The sequence below is a fragment of the Phocoena phocoena genome, chromosome 4 (assembly GCF_963924675.1).
Source record: "Phocoena phocoena chromosome 4, mPhoPho1.1, whole genome shotgun sequence".
Lineage (NCBI taxonomy): Eukaryota > Metazoa > Chordata > Mammalia > Artiodactyla > Phocoenidae > Phocoena > Phocoena phocoena.
Window position 1 is genome coordinate 15,264,253 of NC_089222.1, and position 20,716 is coordinate 15,284,968.

At 36.2% G+C, this 20,716-nt stretch overlaps 1 protein-coding gene across 2 annotated transcripts in view; it reads left to right on the forward strand.

Annotated features, from left to right (window-relative positions):
• The window catches only part of DNAJC13 (DnaJ heat shock protein family (Hsp40) member C13), a 123,033-nt gene that overhangs the window by 15,758 nt on the left and 86,559 nt on the right, over positions 1-20,716 (forward strand). The window contains exons 2-6 of one of the 2 annotated variants that reach the window (XM_065877076.1): positions 936-1,016; positions 14,630-14,705; positions 15,507-15,656; positions 16,379-16,420; positions 19,103-19,303. In XM_065877076.1, coding sequence (XP_065733148.1) covers positions 949-1,016; positions 14,630-14,705; positions 15,507-15,656; positions 16,379-16,420; positions 19,103-19,303 — 537 coding nt within the window. In that variant the 5' untranslated portion in view covers positions 936-948. Of the gene's footprint in view, positions 1-935; positions 1,017-14,629; positions 14,706-15,506; positions 15,657-16,378; positions 16,421-19,102; positions 19,304-20,716 lie in introns of those variants that run through there. The other variant, XM_065877075.1, reaches the window with a different exon arrangement.

Below are 20,716 nucleotides of genomic sequence, written 5' to 3' on the forward strand. Positions count from 1 at the left end.
CTGTGGAAAAAGGTTAATATTCTGTAAAAACAGGTTAAGTGGTATGAATGACAATCTCAATTTTGTTTAAAAAGTTATTTTTTCTAGATAGAAGAAGGAGGGCTTCCCTGGTGGCGCAGTGGTTGGGAGTCCGCCTGCCGATGCGGGGGACGCGAGTTCGTGCCCCGGTCCGGGAGGATCCCACATGCCGCGGAGGGACTGGGTCCGTGAGCCATGGCCGCTGAGCCTGCGCGTCCGGAGCCTGTGCTCCGCAACGGGAAAGGCCACAGCAGTGAGAGGCCCGCGTACCGCAGAAAAAAAAAAAAAAAAAAAAAAAAAAAAAAGTCTCTCTTAGATAGAAGAAGGGAAGCTAGATTATCTTTGGATGCTAGGATGAAAGATGCTTTACTTTATGAACATTAAAAATTTTTTATTATGTACTTGAATTACTTTTATAATGAGACTATTAAATTAAACCTTACTTATTTACAATAGGTTCCCTTTAAAGTGACAGGGACAGCAAGATGGCTGACACTTAGCAGCTAAGTGTTTAGCTAAGTGTTTTGTCTAATAGACAAAAACCTATTAGATTGGTTTGACCCTTGGGTGCCCATCATGTGTTAAGACATTGTTTGGCAATGTGAGATTTAAAGATTCATTTACTTTAACATTTTTTAAATTAGGTTCTCTGCAATCGAGATGTTGATAGAGGGCGATTCTTGTCCTCAAGAAACCCAGTGTAGTGGAAGAGAGCTGTGACAATATGCTGTGCTAAAGGCTGTGATAGAGAGGTGAACAGACCATCCCTATCCTTTAAAACCTTATGGTCGTGTAGAAAAATTGGTGTCTTAAAATCAGTGACATATGGCAGGCTATGAAATTATGGTATGGGAGATTCAGGGAAAACTCTTAAGGATAGCACTATTATGAAATTTATCCATATTTTTATCTTTCAGGTTTCAGCACAAAATGAACATAATTAGGGAAAATAAGGATTTAGCATGTTTCTACACAACAAAACATTCATGGAGGGGAAAGTAAGTATTTCTGTTGGCTTTACTTTTCTCTGCCTCTATAAAGTATTTTAAACGTTACTTTTTTAGTGTCTTGAATAGTACTGCACAACTCAATAATGTCATTCAGCCCTTCTCTTCTGAAAAGCATATGTACATATTTTAAATGCAAATGCTACATTTAGAATAAATTATTGTTCTTTTTTCTTTTGATATGTCTGGTTTTTTCTGTCTGTCTTGGGAAGGAATTTGGTAGGAATTAAAAGGAATATAAACCAGTTATCCACTGTCTTGAATGCTATCAATTAACGATGAGGTTATGTAGTAGTGGAGTGCTAAGTTCACAACTCTGTTGCTTAAAGATAAGCCTGTGTTATCAATACATATTCATTTCCATTTGACTCTCAGGGAAAATATGCCAATATTGCATTTTGTAATCTTTTTTTAAACCTGTAATGAAATGTAAAAATTGGGTTTGGTCTCTTCCTTGGCAGGGGTTGATGACATTTTTCAGTAACTTGTGTGGTCAAAGCAAGGTGTACATGCTTTGTATCCTTTTGTAAAATGGATAGTAATTCCTACCCCTCAGACTGATATAAGGATTAAATGAATTGATATGGAGTATGTGAAGGTTTTAAAATTATACCTTAAATATATTGAGTATTCAGTGAATGGCACCTTTTGACCATTACAAAAAAGTTTAGTCTGTGGTCATTTTGAATAGTAATAAGTAAAATGAGTGTGCCACACTTTGACAAATAGGTAACCACATTATTCCAGATCAGACCTCAGACAGATAAAACATGACATGTGTACAAAGCCAATAACTTTAGTTTTTATTCTTTTTTTTTTTTTTTCCTCTGGAGGATGAGGAGAGAGGTTGGGGTAGTTCTTATTTTTAACTTTCCATTTTTTAGGTAATAGTGTTGTAACTTCTTAGAATGGTGCAACATCTGAATTCTGTAGTGTTTCTGGTTTGCATTAAGAAACTGACTATAATTTTGAAAGATTTGAGTGTTTAATTTTGTTTCCTTTTAGTAGCTCAGTTGTGTGAGCTACTTAATTGTTATCCTGTGGAATACTTGTCTTGAAATTTTTTTCTTCAGGTAATTTCATAGAGCAAAGTTAGAATATTGGCACATCCAGAATAGTATGAGTCTCTTTAGTTCTTTTAGCCTTAAAAAAAGTTGTATATTTAAATGATCTTTATTTTTTCCTCAAGAGTTAAATTGCTCTAATCATCATAATATAGCTTTTGTTTTTTAATACAATTATAGCATACTGTTGAATTAATTCTAAAGAACAAACTTCCAGTAATACTTTTTGCTTTGTGAGCTTATCAGTAACTGTGATCACCTGGAAAAACTTTTAATGTTCTTAGTAATGACTGTGACTTAAAACAATCCTTTTTTTTCTTTCCTTTTTTTAATTATTTGGAGCAGAACTATTTCTGTGCTCCAAGCACAATTCCTTACCTCCATCATTCACACCTTGAAACTTTTTTATAACAGCTTTATTGATATAATTTACGTAACATAAAACTCACTGTTTTTAAGTGTACAATTCCGTAGTTTTTTTAGTATATTTGTAGAGTTGTGAACCATCACCACTAACTATTTATAGAACACTTTCCTCACTCCCCAAAAATACTCCTCTAAATATATTAGCAATTCCTCCCCTCTCCCCTCTTCCCTGCATCTGGCACCCACTAATCTATTTTTTGTCTCTGTATTGCTTATTTAGAACATCACATATAAATGGGCTCATCCAATATGTGATCTTTTCTGACTATCTTCTTTCACTTAGCATGTTTTCAAGGTTTATCCATGTTGTAGCATGTGTTAGTACTTCATTTCTTTTTATTGCCAAATCTATTGTATGGATATTGCCACATTTTGTTTATCCATTCATCTGTTGATGGACACTTATAGTGTTTCTACATTTTTACTATTATGAATAGAATAGTGCTACTATAACACATACAAGTTTTTGGTTGAATCTATAATTCCAGTTCTCTTGGCTATATACCTAGGAGTGGAATTGATGGTATTGGGTTGGCCAGAGTTCATTGGGGTTTTTCCATAACATCTTACCAAACACCCAAACGAACTTTTTGGCCAACCCAGTATATGGAGTTACATAGAATTATATGGTAACTCTATGTTTAACTTTTTGAGGAATAGCCAAACTGTTTTCCAAAGTGGCTGCAGCATTTTATAATCCTCTCATCAATGTATGAGGATTCCATTTCTCCACATCCTTAACAACACTTGTTATTGTCTTTCTTTTCATTTTAGCCATCCTAGTGCATATGAAGTGGTATCTCATTGTGGTTTTGGTTTGCATTTCCCTAATAACTAAGATGTTGAGTATCTTTTCATGTGCTTATTGGCCATTTTTTGTATATTTCATGAAATGTCTATTCAGATCATTTACCCAGCTTTTAATTGAGTTGTTTATTCTTCTGTTGTTGAGTTGCATAAGTTCTTTATGTATTATGAATACAACTTCCTTATAGAGGTTTGATTTGCAACCCTCCTGCTCAGTGGGTTGTCTTTTCACTTTCTTGATGGTATGCTTTGAAGCACAAAGGTTTTAATTTTGATGAAATTTTGATGAATCCAATCTATTTTTTTCTATTGCCATTTGTGCTTTTGGTGTCACATCTAAGAAGCCATTACCTAATCCAAGGTCTTAAAGATTTATTCCTATGTTTTCTTCTAAGAGTTTTATAATATTGATTTTGGGTTAATTTTTGTGTGCAGTGGGAAGTAGGGATCCAGCTTTATTCTTTTGCATGTGGATATCTAGTTATCCCAGCACCATTTGTTGAAAAAACTATTCTTTCCCCATTGAACTGTTTTGACAACCTTGTCAAAAATCAATTGACCATAAAAGTTTATTCCTGAATTCTCAGTTCTATTCCATTGATCTATATGCCTTGCCTACCGTTATGGCAGAACCATATTATCTTTTTTTTTTTTTTTTTGGGCCGTGCCACACGGCTTGCGGGGTTTTAGTTCCCCTGACCAGGGATCAAACCTGGGCCCATGGCAGTGAAAGCGCCGAGTCCTAACCACTGGACTGCCAGGGAATTCCCAGAACCATATTGTCTTAATTACTGTAGCTTTGTACTAGGTTTCAAAACTAGAAAGTTTCAGGTTCCAACTTTGTTTATTTTCAAATTATGTTGCCTTTTCTGGGTCTCTTGCATTTCCAAATGAACCTTAGAGTCAGTAGTCAATTTTACAAAAAAGGCAACTGGAATTTTGATACGGATTGCATTGAATCTGTAGATCAATTAGGGGAGTATCGCCACCTTAAGAATGTTAAGTCTTCTGATCCACAAACATAGGATGTCTTAACATTGAAATCTTTTAAAATTTCTTTCAACAGTATTTTGCTTTCAGTGTACACACCTTGAAACTTTTAACTTCTTCTTGAAAGGTACTACATTTTCCAGATAATGAATCATTTCATTAGGTTATATACATTATTATGTGGCACTGAATCTTTTATTATATTACCTATTTTATGTAGCCAATTCTAATCTAAGTATTTCTCATTGGTCTTATGAAAAAAGTAAATGGTCAATATTAAAAATTTTCTGTTGTTTCAGAGTTGCTATTTGAACCCTCTCTCTAGCAACATATCTATATGCAACAAATTTTGTGTGTGATTTTGGGGTTTTAGGGCCTCAGTTTTAAGAGATTCCAACATTTTAGAAAATGTTATTGATAGTGACAGTAAAGATGGACAAATATTTTTCTTTATCTTAATATACCTAAATTAAAGATAACCTTTCCAGATATTTCCCTTGGGGATATTCATGTGACCTATTTCATTTTACCTTTGTAATAGTTTTCATATGTTTACATTGCAGCCGCTACTCATGTTTTTAATGATTAAGGTCTCTTCACCCCTTGGCTAGCAGAAATGCTGTGTTTGTCATTTTCCCACTTGTAAAGTACACAGTTAAATTATATCTTTGTCTGGAAGGAGCAGGAAGGGGGAGGAGATTTCAGTGGTAAAAAGCACTTTTCTTTCATGAAAGAACAAAGTTTCCTTTTTGACCTGGCAAGTCATTTCTGATAGGAAGGAAGATGCATACATTTCAGTTAAAGCAGAAATGCAGATTCACTATGGAAAACTTCACAGTAATGTTGAAAATTAGATGCTTAATTTTTTTCTGGATGGAAATTACATGTAAAATCTACCTGTGGATCACTTTAATATTTGCATACATTAGTTGTAGCAAATGCTCTGAATTTAAAAGTAGCATTTTAGTATCTGAACAGGATTTTAACTGCAGTACATTGGGATATATCATAATCAGTCTATGAAATTCATTGGCAGTTGCCCACTACATTCATAGACAGCCTGTGTAATGACTAGATACAGGAAATTGAGAGAAGAGTTGAGGGAAAGGGAAGCTAGTGAATTTCTCATACCTTTCTTATAATGTAGGAATAGAGTCCTACAAGAGAAGAGAGACTCTTCTCTTTGGCTGCCTGGCATTTACACATCTCACCAACTCTGATAACTCTAGGAAACCTGGGGTTTTTTTCCCCTGCTTTGTTAATTTTAGTCCTTGACCCTGCCAGCCTCTAAACCTCACATGCGTCCATCCTGAATTCTCTTTGTGTTTTCTTTGTACATCTCTTTGTGCTTATTATCAAGCAGTCTGGTATTTGAATATCTTTCAAATGCAAATAGGCTCACATCTGCTAGGAATTTTATATTTTACACACAATGCTCTATTAAAAGCTAGTTTTAGGAGCAAAGAGTCTTTCCAACAAATGATACTTGAACACCTGGACATCCACATGCAACAAAATGAATCTAGGCATGGATTCTACATCCTTCACAAAATTAACTCAAAATGGATCACAGACCTAAGTGTGAAATGTAAAATTATAAAATTCCAAGAAGATAACATGGGAGAAAATCTAGATGACCTTGGGTTTGGTGATGACTTTTTAGATACAACACCAAATACATTAGCCATGAAAAAAATGAATTGATAAGTTGGACTGCATTAAAGTTGAAAATTTCTGCTTTGTGAAAGACACTATCAAGAGAATGTAAAGACAAGCTGGGAGAAAATATTTGCAAAAGACATATTTTATAAAGCACTGTTATACAAAGAATCCTTAAAACTCAACAATAAGAAGACAAACAACTTGATTAAAAAATGAGCCGAAGATCTTAACAGAGACCTCACCAAAGAAAATATTCAGGAAATTCCCTGGCGGTCCAGTGGTTAGGACTTCATACTTCCGCTGCAGGGGGCGCGGGTTTGATCCCTGGTCGGGGAACTAAGATCCCACATGCTGTGTGGTGCAGCCAAAAAAAAAAAAGGAAAGAAAATATACAGATGGCAAATAATTCAGAGAAATGCATGCAAATGTAGAGATACCACTATACATCTATTAGAATGGCCAAAATCCAGAACACTGACAACTCCAAATGCTGGTGAGGATGTGAAGCAACAGGAACTCACATTTATTGCTGGTGGAAATACAAAATGGTATAGCCGCTTTGGAAAATAGTTTGGTGGTTTCTTACAACACTCAACGTTCTCTTACCATATGATCCAGCAGTTACACTCAGTTTACCCAAAGGAGTTGAAAACTTATGCCCACACAGAAACCTGCACAAAGATGTTGATAGCAGCTTTTTTCATGATTACCGAAACTTGAAAACAACCAAGATGTCTTTCAGTAGGTGAATGAGTAAATTGTAGTACATGCAGACAATGAATATTATTCAGCACTAAAAAAAATGAACCATCAAGTCATGAAAAGACATGGAGGAAATTTAAATGCATAATAATATTAAATGAAGGAAGCCTGTCTGAAAAGGCCATGTGCTATATGATTCCAACTGCAGTATATGACATTGTGGAAAAGGCAAAACTTTGGAGACAGTAGAAAGATCATGGCTTTCAAGGTTTAGCAGGGAGGAAAGGATGAATAGGCAGAGTTCAGAGGATTTTTAGGACAGTGAAACTACTCTATGTTACTGTAATGGTGGATACATGTCATTATACTTTGGTCCAAACCATAGAATGTAAGGCACCAAGAGTGAACTCTAATGTAAACTGTAGATTTTGTTGGATAATGATGTGTCAGTGTAGGTTCACCAGTTTTAACAAATGTATCACTATGGTGGGGCTTGTTGATAACGGAGGAGGCTGTGCATGGGTGTGAACAGGGAGTATACTGGGAATCTTTGGACCTTCTGCTTAATATTATTGTGAACCTAAAACTGCTCTAAAAAAGCCTGTTTAAAAGAAAGCTCCATCTGAGCTGGAAAAAATATGGACCCTGCATCACAGAAAATAAGTCCTTAAAATACTACGTTTCGGGCTTCCCTGGTGGCGCAGTGGTTGAGAGTCCACCTACCGATGCAGGGGACACGGGTTCGTGCCCCGGTCCGGGAAGATCCCACATGCTGCGGAGCGGCTGGGCCCGTGAGCCATGGCCGCTGAGCCTGTGCTCCGCAACGGGAGAGGCCACAACAGTGAAAGGCCTGCGTACCGCAAAAAAAAAAAAATACTACATTTCATGGGATGCCCTTTAATTAGAAGTGGGACATTTTCTCACTGAGTTACTGCAGAATGTTTCCTATACATTTCTTTTTTCTCTTTTCTGAGGAATACACCTTCTAATGTAAATGAGCCCTCTCAGGTGAAACTCATCTTTCAAGTGTTGTTTGACCAGAATGGAGTATCCCGGTAATATAATGAGATGAATGATCAATTAATTTTGTTCTATATTTTAAATATGAATTCAGCAGTCATGGATACTTGAAACATAATGATAGTGATAATAATTAGTTCAGTGACTAGTGGAGTGTTGAACCCTCCCCCCCGTTATTCAGTCAACAGAATAAGAGCAATAAGAATAACATTTATTGATTATAAACACTAAGTGACAAGCACTTTACATGGATTATTTAATTCTCACATTATGAGCTAAGTATGCATATTATCCACATCTTTCAGATGCGGAAACTGAAGCTTAGAGAGGTTAAGCAAGTTATCAGAGGATACACAGTAAGTGAACAGTTTAGGCAGTATTTGAACCCAGGCAGTGTGACTCCAGAGCTGATGGGCTTAACTGTCAGAGTGCTTACCATTGATCTCTTAACTCTTTGAGAAAACTTGCACTTCAGTTATCCCTAGTTACGTTATCTGATGGACTAAAATTTAGTTCAAGTAACTAGATTCTCAAGCTTTTAATAATAAAAGGAAAAACTCTAGATTCTTTGAGAATCCTAAAGGCTCCTAGAAATTGGTGTCCAAATCTTTTTGTTTATTTTATTTTATTTTTGGCTGTGTTGGGTCTTTGTTGCTGCACGCAGGCTTTCTCTAGTTGCGGCCAGCAGGGGCTACTCTTTGTCGCTGTGCGTGGGCTTCTCATTGTGGTGGCTTTTCTTGTTGTGGAGCACAGGCTCTAGGCACGCGGGCTTCAGTAGTTGTGGCACACGGGCTCAGTAGTGGCTTGCGGGCTCTAGAGCACAGGCTCAGTAGTTGTGGCGCACGGGCTGAGTTGCTCCGCGGCATGTGGGATCTTCCCTGGCCAGGGCTCAAACCCATGTCCGCTGCATTGGCAGGCAGATTCTTAGCCACCACTCCACCAGGGAAGCCCCCAGATCTTACTTTTAAATGGTTGAGGCACCTAGGTGTTCAACCTAGGAAAGAATTTGCACTGAAAGTCTGATTGGCAGAAAAATTAGGTATGCTTCATATGAAGCTGAAGGCAGAACTTGGACCAGAGGGTGAAATTTGTGGAGAAGTATATATTGGCTTAGAACTAAGGAACAATAGTCAATATCTGCAGTACTGGAAAACAAATAGAAGGTTAGTTGGTTCTTTCGTACTGGTAGTCGTCAACTACTAAAAGTAGCCAACTTTACTCAAGGTACTATAAGGGTTCGAGCTGTATGTTATGAGGACTAGATGAGGTAACATAAAAGCTGTCTTCCAACTCTGATTAGATGTGTTTGGCTTATTTGAGACCTGTTGCATAGACTGTCCACTGAAAGGATTGAGGATCTTAACTTTAAAAGTAACACACAAAGGTTTTATTATCCCAAGAAATTTGAGAATCATTATTTTATAATAAACACAAGCTTTTTCTATACCTTACAAAAAAGTAATGTTTAATTTTCTCTATTTTGAGAGAACTGAATAATATGAATTTCTGTGCAGAAGGGTATGACATTGTGATGGTGGCCAATATTTTTGTAATATCTCTTTCTCTTGATACTATTGTACATGCCTAATTGATATAAGCTAGTTAAGAAATTCAAATCCGAAATAAACTTTCATACAATAACCGACAGGTATCTTAGCTATTACTACTTCGAAGTTTATTTCAGATGTCTGAATTAGTTAACTAAATAACAAACAAAATATCTGCCCAGAGGAAACCAGGTCTTTAAGGGACTCTTATTCACTGCCACACCATTCAACCCAGCACACTATGCTCATTTAATATTGGATCAATCCATGATAATATTTAATATGCAATATCTGACCTAATGTATTAGTTTTTTCTCTCCCCCCCAAAAAATTTGCCATATGGAAAAAAATCGTGATATAAAAAGTTGTTTCAAAGAAGAAAGCAATATTCATAAGGACTAGAAAGTTTAAGAATAGCATAACATTTTTATTTGCAGGAATTAATACAGGAGTGTGTTTTCATGTAAGTTAATATAAATTTAATCTGTCTGTTAAAAAATCTGAACATCACTTATCAAGATCCAAAACTGGAGTACATCCCCAGTTTTTGCTTCAGCGGTCTTGCTTTGCTGTCAGATGATCTTTCTTATCTTATCAGCACTATTGTTAGCACATCTTTTGTTCTTATCACCCAGTTATTTATCACCGATTGCTATGGGAGCAAAATGCCCCAACATAGAAAGCAGTTGTCTCAAATACTTTGTAATTTATTTGAGTATCATTAGTTTCCTGATTCTAAATAACCTTATAGTTAATGGGTAATGTAAATCATTTCTTAATAGGCTATCACATTGGAATAAATCTGTGAGTTAAGAAAACTTAAGGAGTGGAAGAAATGCCTACTCCCTACAGGCGTTTAATGATGTGTGTGGCTTTAGTTCCCGAAGAAAAGGAAACAAGTGCAGTAAATATATTGAATATTATATATTTACTAATGAATATTAATTTCATTAATAATAATGAATATTAATTTCATTGGGGGCAAAGGTGTTTGCTTTCACATTTCATCATGTGTATGGCATCATCTGTCATATTTCTCATTTTGTCTACTTTAGTCTTTATTCCTTTTGTAGTTGATTTTATGTAGCTGTATATTTTGTAATAAGAACTTGTTTTTAGTATGATAATTTTTAAGAATTAGTCAAGAGATTCATCTCAGACCCATAGAACTGCAAATTAAATTATTATGATTTAAAAATGGCAATTTCATAGACTTCCCAGGTGGTGCAGTGGTTAAGAATCCGCCTGCCAATGCAGGGGACACGGGTTCGAGCCCTGGTTCAGGAAGGTCCCACATGCTGCAGAGCAGCTAAGCCCGTGTGCCACAACTACTGAGCCTGTGCTCTAGAGCCCGCGAGCCACAACTACTGAGCCGGCGCACCACAACTACTGAGCCCGCGCACCACAACAACTGAAGCCTGCGTGCCTAGAGCCCGTGCTCCACAACAAGAGAAGCCACTGCAATGAGAAGCCCGCGCACCACAACGAAGAGTAGTCGCTGCTCGCCTCCACTAGAGAAAGGCCTCGTGCAGCAATGAAGACCCGATGCAGCCAAAAGAACAAACAAAAACCCCACAACATTGCAAATCAGCTATATTTCAATAAAAATTATTTTTAAAAAATTAAAATGGCAATTTCTCATTACAGATAATGAATAAAATGTATTTTCTTCCTAAAGATATGAACAGTCTTTTCCTGGTGTCACAATGGTTATGAAGAAAAAAATTGGTGTGCTGTTAATTGCTATCTGATTTATATTGTGTTTTAAAAGCAATAGTAAACTCATGGGTCATATAGATCTGAATGCATGGATTGGTCTATTTAGCTATTGGATAAACATTTATTGAGTACCTGGCTTTATGCAGTGCTGGGTACTATGCTAGGAGTTAGAGTTTCAAAGATAAGGAAGACATGTACCTCCTTGAATATATAGAGTATTTGTCTGTTCTTTATGACTTAAGACACCAGTGACTTGGTGAAAGTAAAATTTAAGAGAAAAACCTTAAATTGCAGGTGTAACTAACATACCATACATGTGAGCTCATTCAGATTTTAATCTCTAAATCTGATTTCCAAGGGGCTTTTTAGATACTCTTTGAAGGTTTAGGGCTGCTTATAAAGGTTTTAAATGACCTAGAAGTATTTGCCCTAACGTTAAAGAGTAGTCCAGCAGCCATTCTAGAGGAGAGAGGCATGGGGAGCTCTTAGAAGAAAGGAAGGGGAAGAAAGGGGAATGGAAGGGAATTCTGAGAATTTTCTTACAGCTCTCTTCTTAGGAAGGCTTTAGAGCTCTGTATTTATCTGAAAGATAGCTCTGAGTTTACCAGTCATGACAGTACTTTGGGCCTAATGAGCACCTCACTCCAGCATCCTTTTGCTACAGGATCTAGACTGTGTTCTCTCCCATATGGTAGCCACTAAACATGCATGGCTATTTAAGTTTAAATAAAATATAAAATTCAATTGCCCATTAGCCACATTTCAAGTGCTCAATAGAGCTACCTAATTGGATAGTGTAGATACAGAATGTTTCCATCATTTTGGAAAGTTCTTTTGCACGGCACTAATCAGGATGAAAAAGTTACATGAGAAAAATGTTAGAAATTAGAAAGGGCTTCGTTGTGTGGAGGAAATTAGTATAGAATTGAAAAGTATATTTTCTTAACTGAGATCCTCTAAGATTTTGAATATGACAACATTAGTTGACATTTGGAACATTTCAGGCATTTAATTCTTACACTTTTGCTCCCAGAGTAAAATAAGTAAGTTCTGTAGTTTTATTTCAGGATTATAAAAATTGGCATGTTTGAAATGAGCTCATGTACAAAACAGAAATAGAGTCAAAGATGTAGAAAACAAACATGTTTACCGGGGGTTAAGGGGGGGAGGGATAAATTGGAAGATTGGGATTGACATGTACATGCTACTATATATAAAATAGATAACTAATAAGGACCTATTGTATAGCACAGGGAATTCTACTCAGTACTCTGTAATGGCCTATATGGAAAAAGAATCTTTAAAAAAGTGGATATAGGGCTTCCCTGGTGGCGCAGTGGTTGAGAGTCCGCCTGCCAGTGCAGGGGACGTGGGTTCGTGCCCTGGTCCGGGAGGATCCCACGTGCCACGGAGCGGCTGGGCCCGTGAGCCATGGCTGCTGGGCTTGCGCATCCGGAGTCTGTGCTTCGCAACAGTAGAGGCCACAACGGTGGGAGGCCCGCGTACCGCAAAAAAAAAAAAAAAAAAAAAAAATGCATATATGTATATGTATAACTGATTCACTTTGCTGTACACCTGCAACTAACAACATTGTAAATCAACTATACTCCAATAAAAATTAAAAAAAACAAAAAGTGGCATGTTTGACTCAAGATGATTCTGAAAGTTAGAATTTGTGAATTCATATTTCTGTCATACGTTTGATTTCATTATGCAATCTTCTGAGGCAAATATTGCTTTAATAAGATTTTCTTTGTTCCCATTAATTGATTAAGCTTCTGAAGTTTTGAAACTTTTTATCTGTTTAGATAAATCCTCATCCACTTCACCAATCCTTCAACTTCTCCCCACTTTAGAAAGCAGCAAATGAATGTTTTTATGTTAAAAGGAAGGGCTCTCATTCTTTAGTTTCCCATTCCACTTTAGACATATGAAATTAGGGAGAAAAATTTGTAATATAGCAATATGGAAGATTAATACAATCTATCGTTTTTCCCCAAAATGGAAATTTCATCATTTTATTATATAATATTATGATTAGAAGAAATAATAGGGAAATTAAAATGTGAAAGAGAGCTCTTTTGATCTTAATGGGAATACTCCTAGTGTGTGACCCTTGAGTCAGCTAGTGGCTGCTGGATTAAGGTGCCTTTTTACTGTATTAGTAGTTTAAAGCAGAAAAGCACAGTCTTTTCCATACATATAAAAAGACATCTGGGGGGCTTCCCTGGTGGCGCAGTGGTTGAGAGTCTGTCTGCCAATGCAGGGGATGCGGGTTCGTGCCCCGGTCTGGGAGGATCCCGCGTGCCGCGGAGCGGCTGGGCCCGTGAGCCATGGCCACTGGGCCTGCGCGTCTGGAGCCTGTGCTCTGTGATGAGAGAGGCCACAACGGTGAGAGACCCGTGTACCGCAAAAAAAAAAAAAAAAAAAAAAAAAGCATCTGATTGTGTTTAACATACATTTTTGATCATTTAAAAATCTCTTATTAAAATACAAATAAATATTTCAATAAATATTATCAATTAATACATTCTTTTGATATTCAGCTGTTTTCCTAAAATGACTGTCTTTGGTCATGGTGTATTACTATTTGAACATGCCATTTGATTCATATTGATAGTATTTATTTAAAAATAGATTGGTGTATTTTTTTTCTTTTTTGTATTGACTTACCAGATTTTAGTATCACTGAAAGAATTGAGAAGCTGTCCTTAGTCTGTTTCTTGGAACAATTTAAGAAGCATAGGATTTACCTGTTCCTTTAAGATTTCATCTCCTTGTTTGAGCCTTGGTACTTTTTTAGGGTGTAATTGTTTGCAGCTTTTTAAAATTCTTCTATATAGGGATTGATTTATTCGTAATTTTCAAATTTATCAGCACAGACTTAGCATCATTTTTTTTTCTTCTGTGTCTATAAATTCTTTCATTCCTAATTTTGTTTTTGTATTTTCTTAGACCTATTTTATTATTTTATTTCCAAAGAGCTAATTCTTCAGTTTTAAATAATTTTTTCTAATTCAGTTTCCACTTTTATCATTATGAATTGCTGTCTCTTCTAAAGGATTACTGATACCCAAATGGTTTTTCTCCTTCATATATGTTGCTTTAAGTGAAGGGAGAAGTGAAAATTGCTTGTCTGTGATGTAGCCTTCCTACTTTTATAAAATTGCAGCACTTAAATGTAATAGGTAGTTGCTTAAATAGAAATTATTTAGATTCCAGAATAGTAGCGTGACAGACCAGTTGTAGGCCATAGCTTTTCCTTCATTTGCATCATGTTCTTGTCGAAAGGATATTTTGAAACAATTAGTAGTGTACAGTGTCTTTTTTATTTTAATAAAATTTTCCCATTTAGAATCTTTTGGCATCCTCTGGCAGTGATTTGCTAACTTCATGTATACTAACAGCACAAGATTGCTTGCATAGGTTTTACTTTTCTACTTAAGGATCTTACTGTTTCACAGTAAAATGAGTGATGGGTGGGTCTTAATACCAGTAGCATTTCAGAACATTAAAAATGTGAGAATATAAAACAAAGATATATTTAGTCACATTAATCAGTTAACACATTTCTATTTATTTATTGAAATGTTCCTTTTGTGTTATATGTATTTTGTTATAAAATGTTTCTTTTATTTAAGACTAAACTTAAGTACTTCCTTTGTAGGTATAAGCGTGTCTTTTCAGTTGGAACCCATGCGATTACTACATATAATCCCAATACCCTAGAAGTAACAAATCAGGTAATTATGTTAGAAGCTATTAGGTGTTTGAACTCCATTTGAATTTTAAAAGCCCGGTTAAAACCTGACCCATGACTCCCTGTCTGAAATCAGTACTTTAGGGTAGAAGTGTCAAATCTGAAAAAGATTAATATGCTTATATAATGCTAAGTGCTCAGGACCAAGCATAAATAAAGGGGGCATGTGTGTGCTTATTTCTAGGCTCTAAGGGGTATAACATTTTAATATGTTACTATTGATTACAGCAGTCTTTTTAATGTAAAATTTGTAAATTCTTTATAATTTTAAAGGTAGCCTTGTTACTGTAATACAGGCATACATAAGTCAGAAGTGCAGTGGTTGGAAAATACTTGTAATGAAAGTAAGGTTACTATCTATAAAGGCAAGACTAATATGAATATGGATAAGTAAACATAAATATATTCTAGTTTATTTTAATTCTAAATTAGGTATGTTTTACAGATCCTTCTTTTTGTTGCTGTTTTTAACACATTTGTAGGTAATCATAAAATGCTATTCCCCAGTTCTTTTCACATCTATGTATTTTAATTGTTTTGGATTAATGTCATCAATTATTGAAGTTGGAAAATGGATAGGACTTCTTTATTGTCTCTGATGACTGAAAACGTTTAAAAGTTTGTTTTATAGAATTATTGTAAGACAAAACCATTTCTAGACCTCAGTACTGTTTTGTAAAATTTTCTCATTTAATCAGTGATTGTGAAATTAAAGTAGTAAAAATAAGTGTTGCATTTCCCCATAGTATAGCACAAGTTGAAAGAATTCCTTTCTTTTTGTTAGTGGCCTTATGGAGACATTTGCAGCATCAGCCCTGTTGGAAAAGGACAAGGAACAGAGTTCAACCTCACATTTCGTAAAGGCAGTGGAAAAAAGTCAGAAACATTAAAATTTTCTACAGAGCACAGAACAGAACTTCTTACAGAAGCATTGGTAAGAACCATTTCATGTTAATAAACTAAATTTCTCTCTTCTTTTTCTTAATGAAACAGTTACATTAAACTACAGATATTAATGTTCTGAGTCCCTGTTCCCACTATGCTTATTTTTTTCTTATTGACCCTTAACTTGACACTGTGAAACTTTCACTTTTTTCTTACTGACAGGTTGGTTAATCCCTTATATTTGATAGTTTTTAAATACATTATACAGAACAAAGCAGTTTTACGTTTAATTAATCTATCCTGTTTTTCAGTAAAATTTCACACTTTATTGAATATCCTTAAACTATAACTTTAATAACATTTTTTGTAATTTATTTTGGCTGCATTGGGTCTTTGTTGCTGCACACAGGCTTTTTCTAGTTGTGGCGAGTGGGGGCTACTCTTTGCTGCGGTGCGGTGGCTTGTTGCGGAACACGGGCTTTAGGCGCACGGGCTTCAGTAGTTGTGGCGTGTGGGCTCAGTAGTTGTGGCATACGGGCTTAGTTGCTCCGCGGCATGTGGGATCATCCTGGACCAGGGCTCGAACCTGTGTCCCCTGCATTGGCAGGCACATTCTTAACCACTGCGCCACCAGGGATGTCCCTAATAACATTTTTTAATATCAGGGTTACCAAGTTGGGATTTTAACTTTGGATAGAAAGTACTGAATTGAAATGTGAGTCTTTCTTACCAATCTGTGGTTATAAACTATGCTTATATCTTCTCTTTCAGAGATTTAGAACTGATTTTTCAGAAGGAAAAATCACAGGAAGGGCAAGTATTTAACATTTATTAATATCTATCTTTATTATTTCAAATGTTGTGCTTTAGAAATCATTCCATGAACTGTGTGTTCCCTTTATGGCAAAGTTAAAGGGGAAAAAAATGAAACAACTTTAATGTCTCCTGATATCATGTGATAGAGAGATGAGTGTAATTTAACAGGAAACTCAAATATGAATAATTAGACTTATGACTGTTACTGCTGATAGTTGGGAAAAAATCTTCAGCTAGAACTCAGCATGAAAAACAATGCTTCATTCACGAAGTCTTTATTCAGTATTCTAAAACAGCAAGAGAAGCTTCACACTGCTGATAATACTTGTTAGACCATGCAATAGTTGTTTGGTGTAGGAGGTTCCTATTTCAGAAGTATTAAAGTTTTAAGAATGTTTATGTATTGAAACTGTCTTATTACATGTTCTTGCACTGGATCTGGCAAATAATGAAGCTTTGCAGGGTGCACTGACAGCTTTCAGGAAGTCATGGTTACTCATTAGAATTTAACTTTTCCAGGCCTTTTCTGGTCATGTTACAGCAGCATTTAAACTAAATCAGTCTTCTGGGGACGGTAAATGGGTGTTGATACGTTTTTCACTCCCTTGAAATAGGGGGGATGTAGAGTAATGTGTAAACTCATAGCACTGTCCAGAACGCTAGCTTCTGGCAGAAGGCAGGATCTGAACTCTCATATGCTGGCAGCACTGTTCCCCTGTTTTTTTTAAAAGCCCTCATCCTGTATATAGATGTTCTATTCCTGTTTTAGTGTCCCAAAAGCCTCACTGATCTCAACTCAAGCAATTGACTGGTTGCCCAGGAGCCATTTAAAATAGCTTAATGGTGTTTGGTGAGCTGCTTGTTTCTTATACATGATGAGGCACAATCAGATTTATATAAATCATAATTTGGTATGCTTATTATAGTTATTTTATGTTAGTGGGTGAGTTTTCTGTATATCTCATCTGTTTGGAAAACAACTGCTTCCAGAAGCATACTTAGAGATTTTGTTTATAAGCTTCCTTTTATATCCGTTAACTTCAGCAACTTAATACTTTTCAAAATTTTGTGGTGAAAACAATATCCCTAGAAGATTGCCTGAAGGACAGCAATTTTACATAAGTTGAATTTGGCCTCAGGCCTCTCATTGCCCCTGGATGTACTCTAAATCAGGGTCTCTCAAGACTGTCTTGGCCTCCACAGTCCTGAAGGACAATGATTTGTTTCCCTTGGCAAATCTCTTTACTTGACAGTTGATTATCAGCTGGAGGAATGGAGAGTATCCTGTGCGAGTGGGCTATGGGGCATGTAAACGAGCATAGTTGGGAAAAGCACCACTGTTTGTGGCCTCCCTTCTACCCCCACTTCTGGAAAGGTGTGGCACTGCTCCATCCTTTAGTTCAGAATCAAGGCTCTAAATATATTCTTGGGTTAATGCAGGCCTTTTTGTCTTTCAGCAGAATTCCTTTTATGAAACCATAATGTGCATGATGCCATAGATCAGTAATGCTGAGGGGATTGATGTGGTATGATCCTATGAACTTCATTGCTGGGTTTAATGTTGGGGTATTAGCGGAGGTGTTTATTATCTAATGCCTTACTGTCTTTTCTGAACACCTGCAAGAGAATTTTTCTCTTATTTTAGTATTAGAAATAGTTGTACTCTTGAGCAGCAACCAGTTTATTTTTACCTTAAGAATCATGTAACTGACCATGCGTTCCTCTTCATATTGATGGGTAGAAAACTTTGTGGTCTTTTTGGGTAGACAAGGGAATGTTCACTACACATCTGACATTTTGTTATCCTTATTTTCTCTTTACCTCATTTTGCCTTTATTTTAAATTATTCTATACACATCATTTTAGTTAGCAGCCTCAATTAAACATTTTTTTCTTTTTAAGAGTAAAACTGGGTAGTAAATGGATGTTGACCATTGTAATTATTTCTGATACTAGGTACTTTAATTTACAAAGGAATGTTCTCTAAATGGAATTTTACTTGCTAATGAGATCAAACTTCTAAAGATAAGTTTCCAATGGTGTGATTAGAAAAGCCTATGATGTTTAAATTGAATACTGTAACAACCCTGAAATGTGACTTAGCTCTTTTCTATATCTAACTTGGTTAAAAGAAGCATAGGGACCTCAGCTCAGTGCTCTGTGATGACCTAGATGGGTGGGATGGGGTCGGGGGGTGGGGGGAGATCCAAGAGGGAGGGGATATATGTATAAATATAGCTGATTCACGTCGTTGTACAGCAGAAACTAACACAACATTGTAAAGCAACTGTAATCTAATTTTTAGAAATCCATTAACAAAAGTTGAAATCTTTTCTCCAATAGAACTCTTGAAGAATAACATTTCTATTTAGGATTTCCCTAAAAAAAATTTTTTATAGATTTGCATAAAGGTGACTTAAAATTGTTTCACAAAATATTGTAACCCAAACCTTTGTTAATTGTAAAAGGACATACTGTCTTCAGTTAGCATGAACATTCTTAACTGAATAAACATAAACCTCCAAATGTCTAAAATAAAAATGATTTTAACAATTTGGATAGTATCTCTACATATTTATAATTTTTGGTTGTTTCAGTAGTAACTGATAAGTTAAATGTAACTGTGTTTTATGGTAAACTTAAATGTGAATCTAAAAGTATTATTATCTTTCTCTCTAGAGATATAACTGCTATAAGCATCACTGGAGTGATATAAGAAAACCTGTCATTTTGGAAGTAACACCAGGAGGCTTTGACCAAATTAATCCTGCAACCAACAGAGTCCTCTGTTCCTATGACTATAGAAATATTGAAGGCTTTGTAGATCTCTCTGATTATCAAGGAGGGTTTTGTATACTTTATGGCGGATTTAGTAGATTGGTAAGTAGTGTTTTTAAAAAGCCATTTTAAAAGGGACATGACCATTTGAAGGACAGCAGAGTTAATTTTGAAATTTCCTGAGTCCTCAGGGAGGAAGTATGATATGTATTATGAGTGCAGGCTTTGGTATCAAAGAGACCTGAGCTTGAATCCCAATTTGCAGCTCTATAAAATGAGGAGAGTAATAGGTATGTTAATAGGTTTTTGTTTTTTGGATCGAATCAGATAATCTATGTAAAATGCTTAGCACAGTGTGTGGCTTAATATTCAATAAATGGTAGTTACAGTTTTATTTTCATTACTATTAATGTCTTACCTGAAGGTTTCTAAGCTTTCTTTGAAAAGGTATTTTAAAATCTTTTTTTTTATAGTCTTCTTTCCTTCGCCCAGCTATTTGTAATCTGAAATCTGAATATTCATTGAAACTTCAAATTTGGAATTTATTGCATGTTTTTGTCTTGAAATTCTGAATTATATGTAAATTTTGGGGGTACGGCAGAATGCCCTGTATGTTGGCAGTAGAAGCTGAGCTGTAGAAGATGACCATCTTTTTTTATAAGAAACGTCCTGCCTTAATTAAACCCCACATCTCAAAGATGAGCATTAAGAAGGTCTACATGGAGAGGCTCAGCTGAACTTACTCTCAAGAATCCTTTCTCTTGAGAATTTTAATTCCCATAGCTACCTTAATGTCCTGGGAACACTACTCCAAGATTTAATGTTCTGTAGATAAATTATCCATCCCTGGGTAACAGGGCCAGGGCAAGTCTTTTGGATATACAAGAAGCTAGAGGGTAGCAAAAGGGAAGTAAAAAGAATGGTGGGGCTTCCCTGGTGGCGCAGTGGTTGAGAGTCCGCCTGCTGATGCAGGGGACACAGGTTCGTGCCCCGGTCCAGGAAGATCCCACATGCCGCGGAGCAGCTGCGCCCGTGAGCCATGGCCGCTGAGCCTGCGCGTCTGGAGCCTGTGCTCCGCAACCAGAGAGGCCACAACAGTGAGAGGCCCATGTACCGCAAAAAAGAAAAAAAAAAAAAAAAGTGGTGGATGGGGTGAACAATCTGACTTACAAAATATGTTAACTCTTCAGAGTTACAGGCCTTTACTCATCCTAGATTTCACTGCTTACCCAGATGATGGGTACCATCCTAGTGTCCCTCATCTAGGAATGTACATGTAGACATTTTGTTACCTCTGAGTCTAGACCCAAAAGGTGAAGGCCCAAAGAGAAAATTAGTTCCTTCTCCCACACTAAAGCAGCCTAAAGCCTGCTGTCATAGTGCTGTCCAAAGGTCTTTCTCTTCCCTGGGTGGTGGAAATTTATAATTAACACCTTGGTGGAAAACATACCTAATTACAGGAATATGGCCTCACAGACCTTAACAGAATCACAGTAATTCACCAAGCCTTACAAT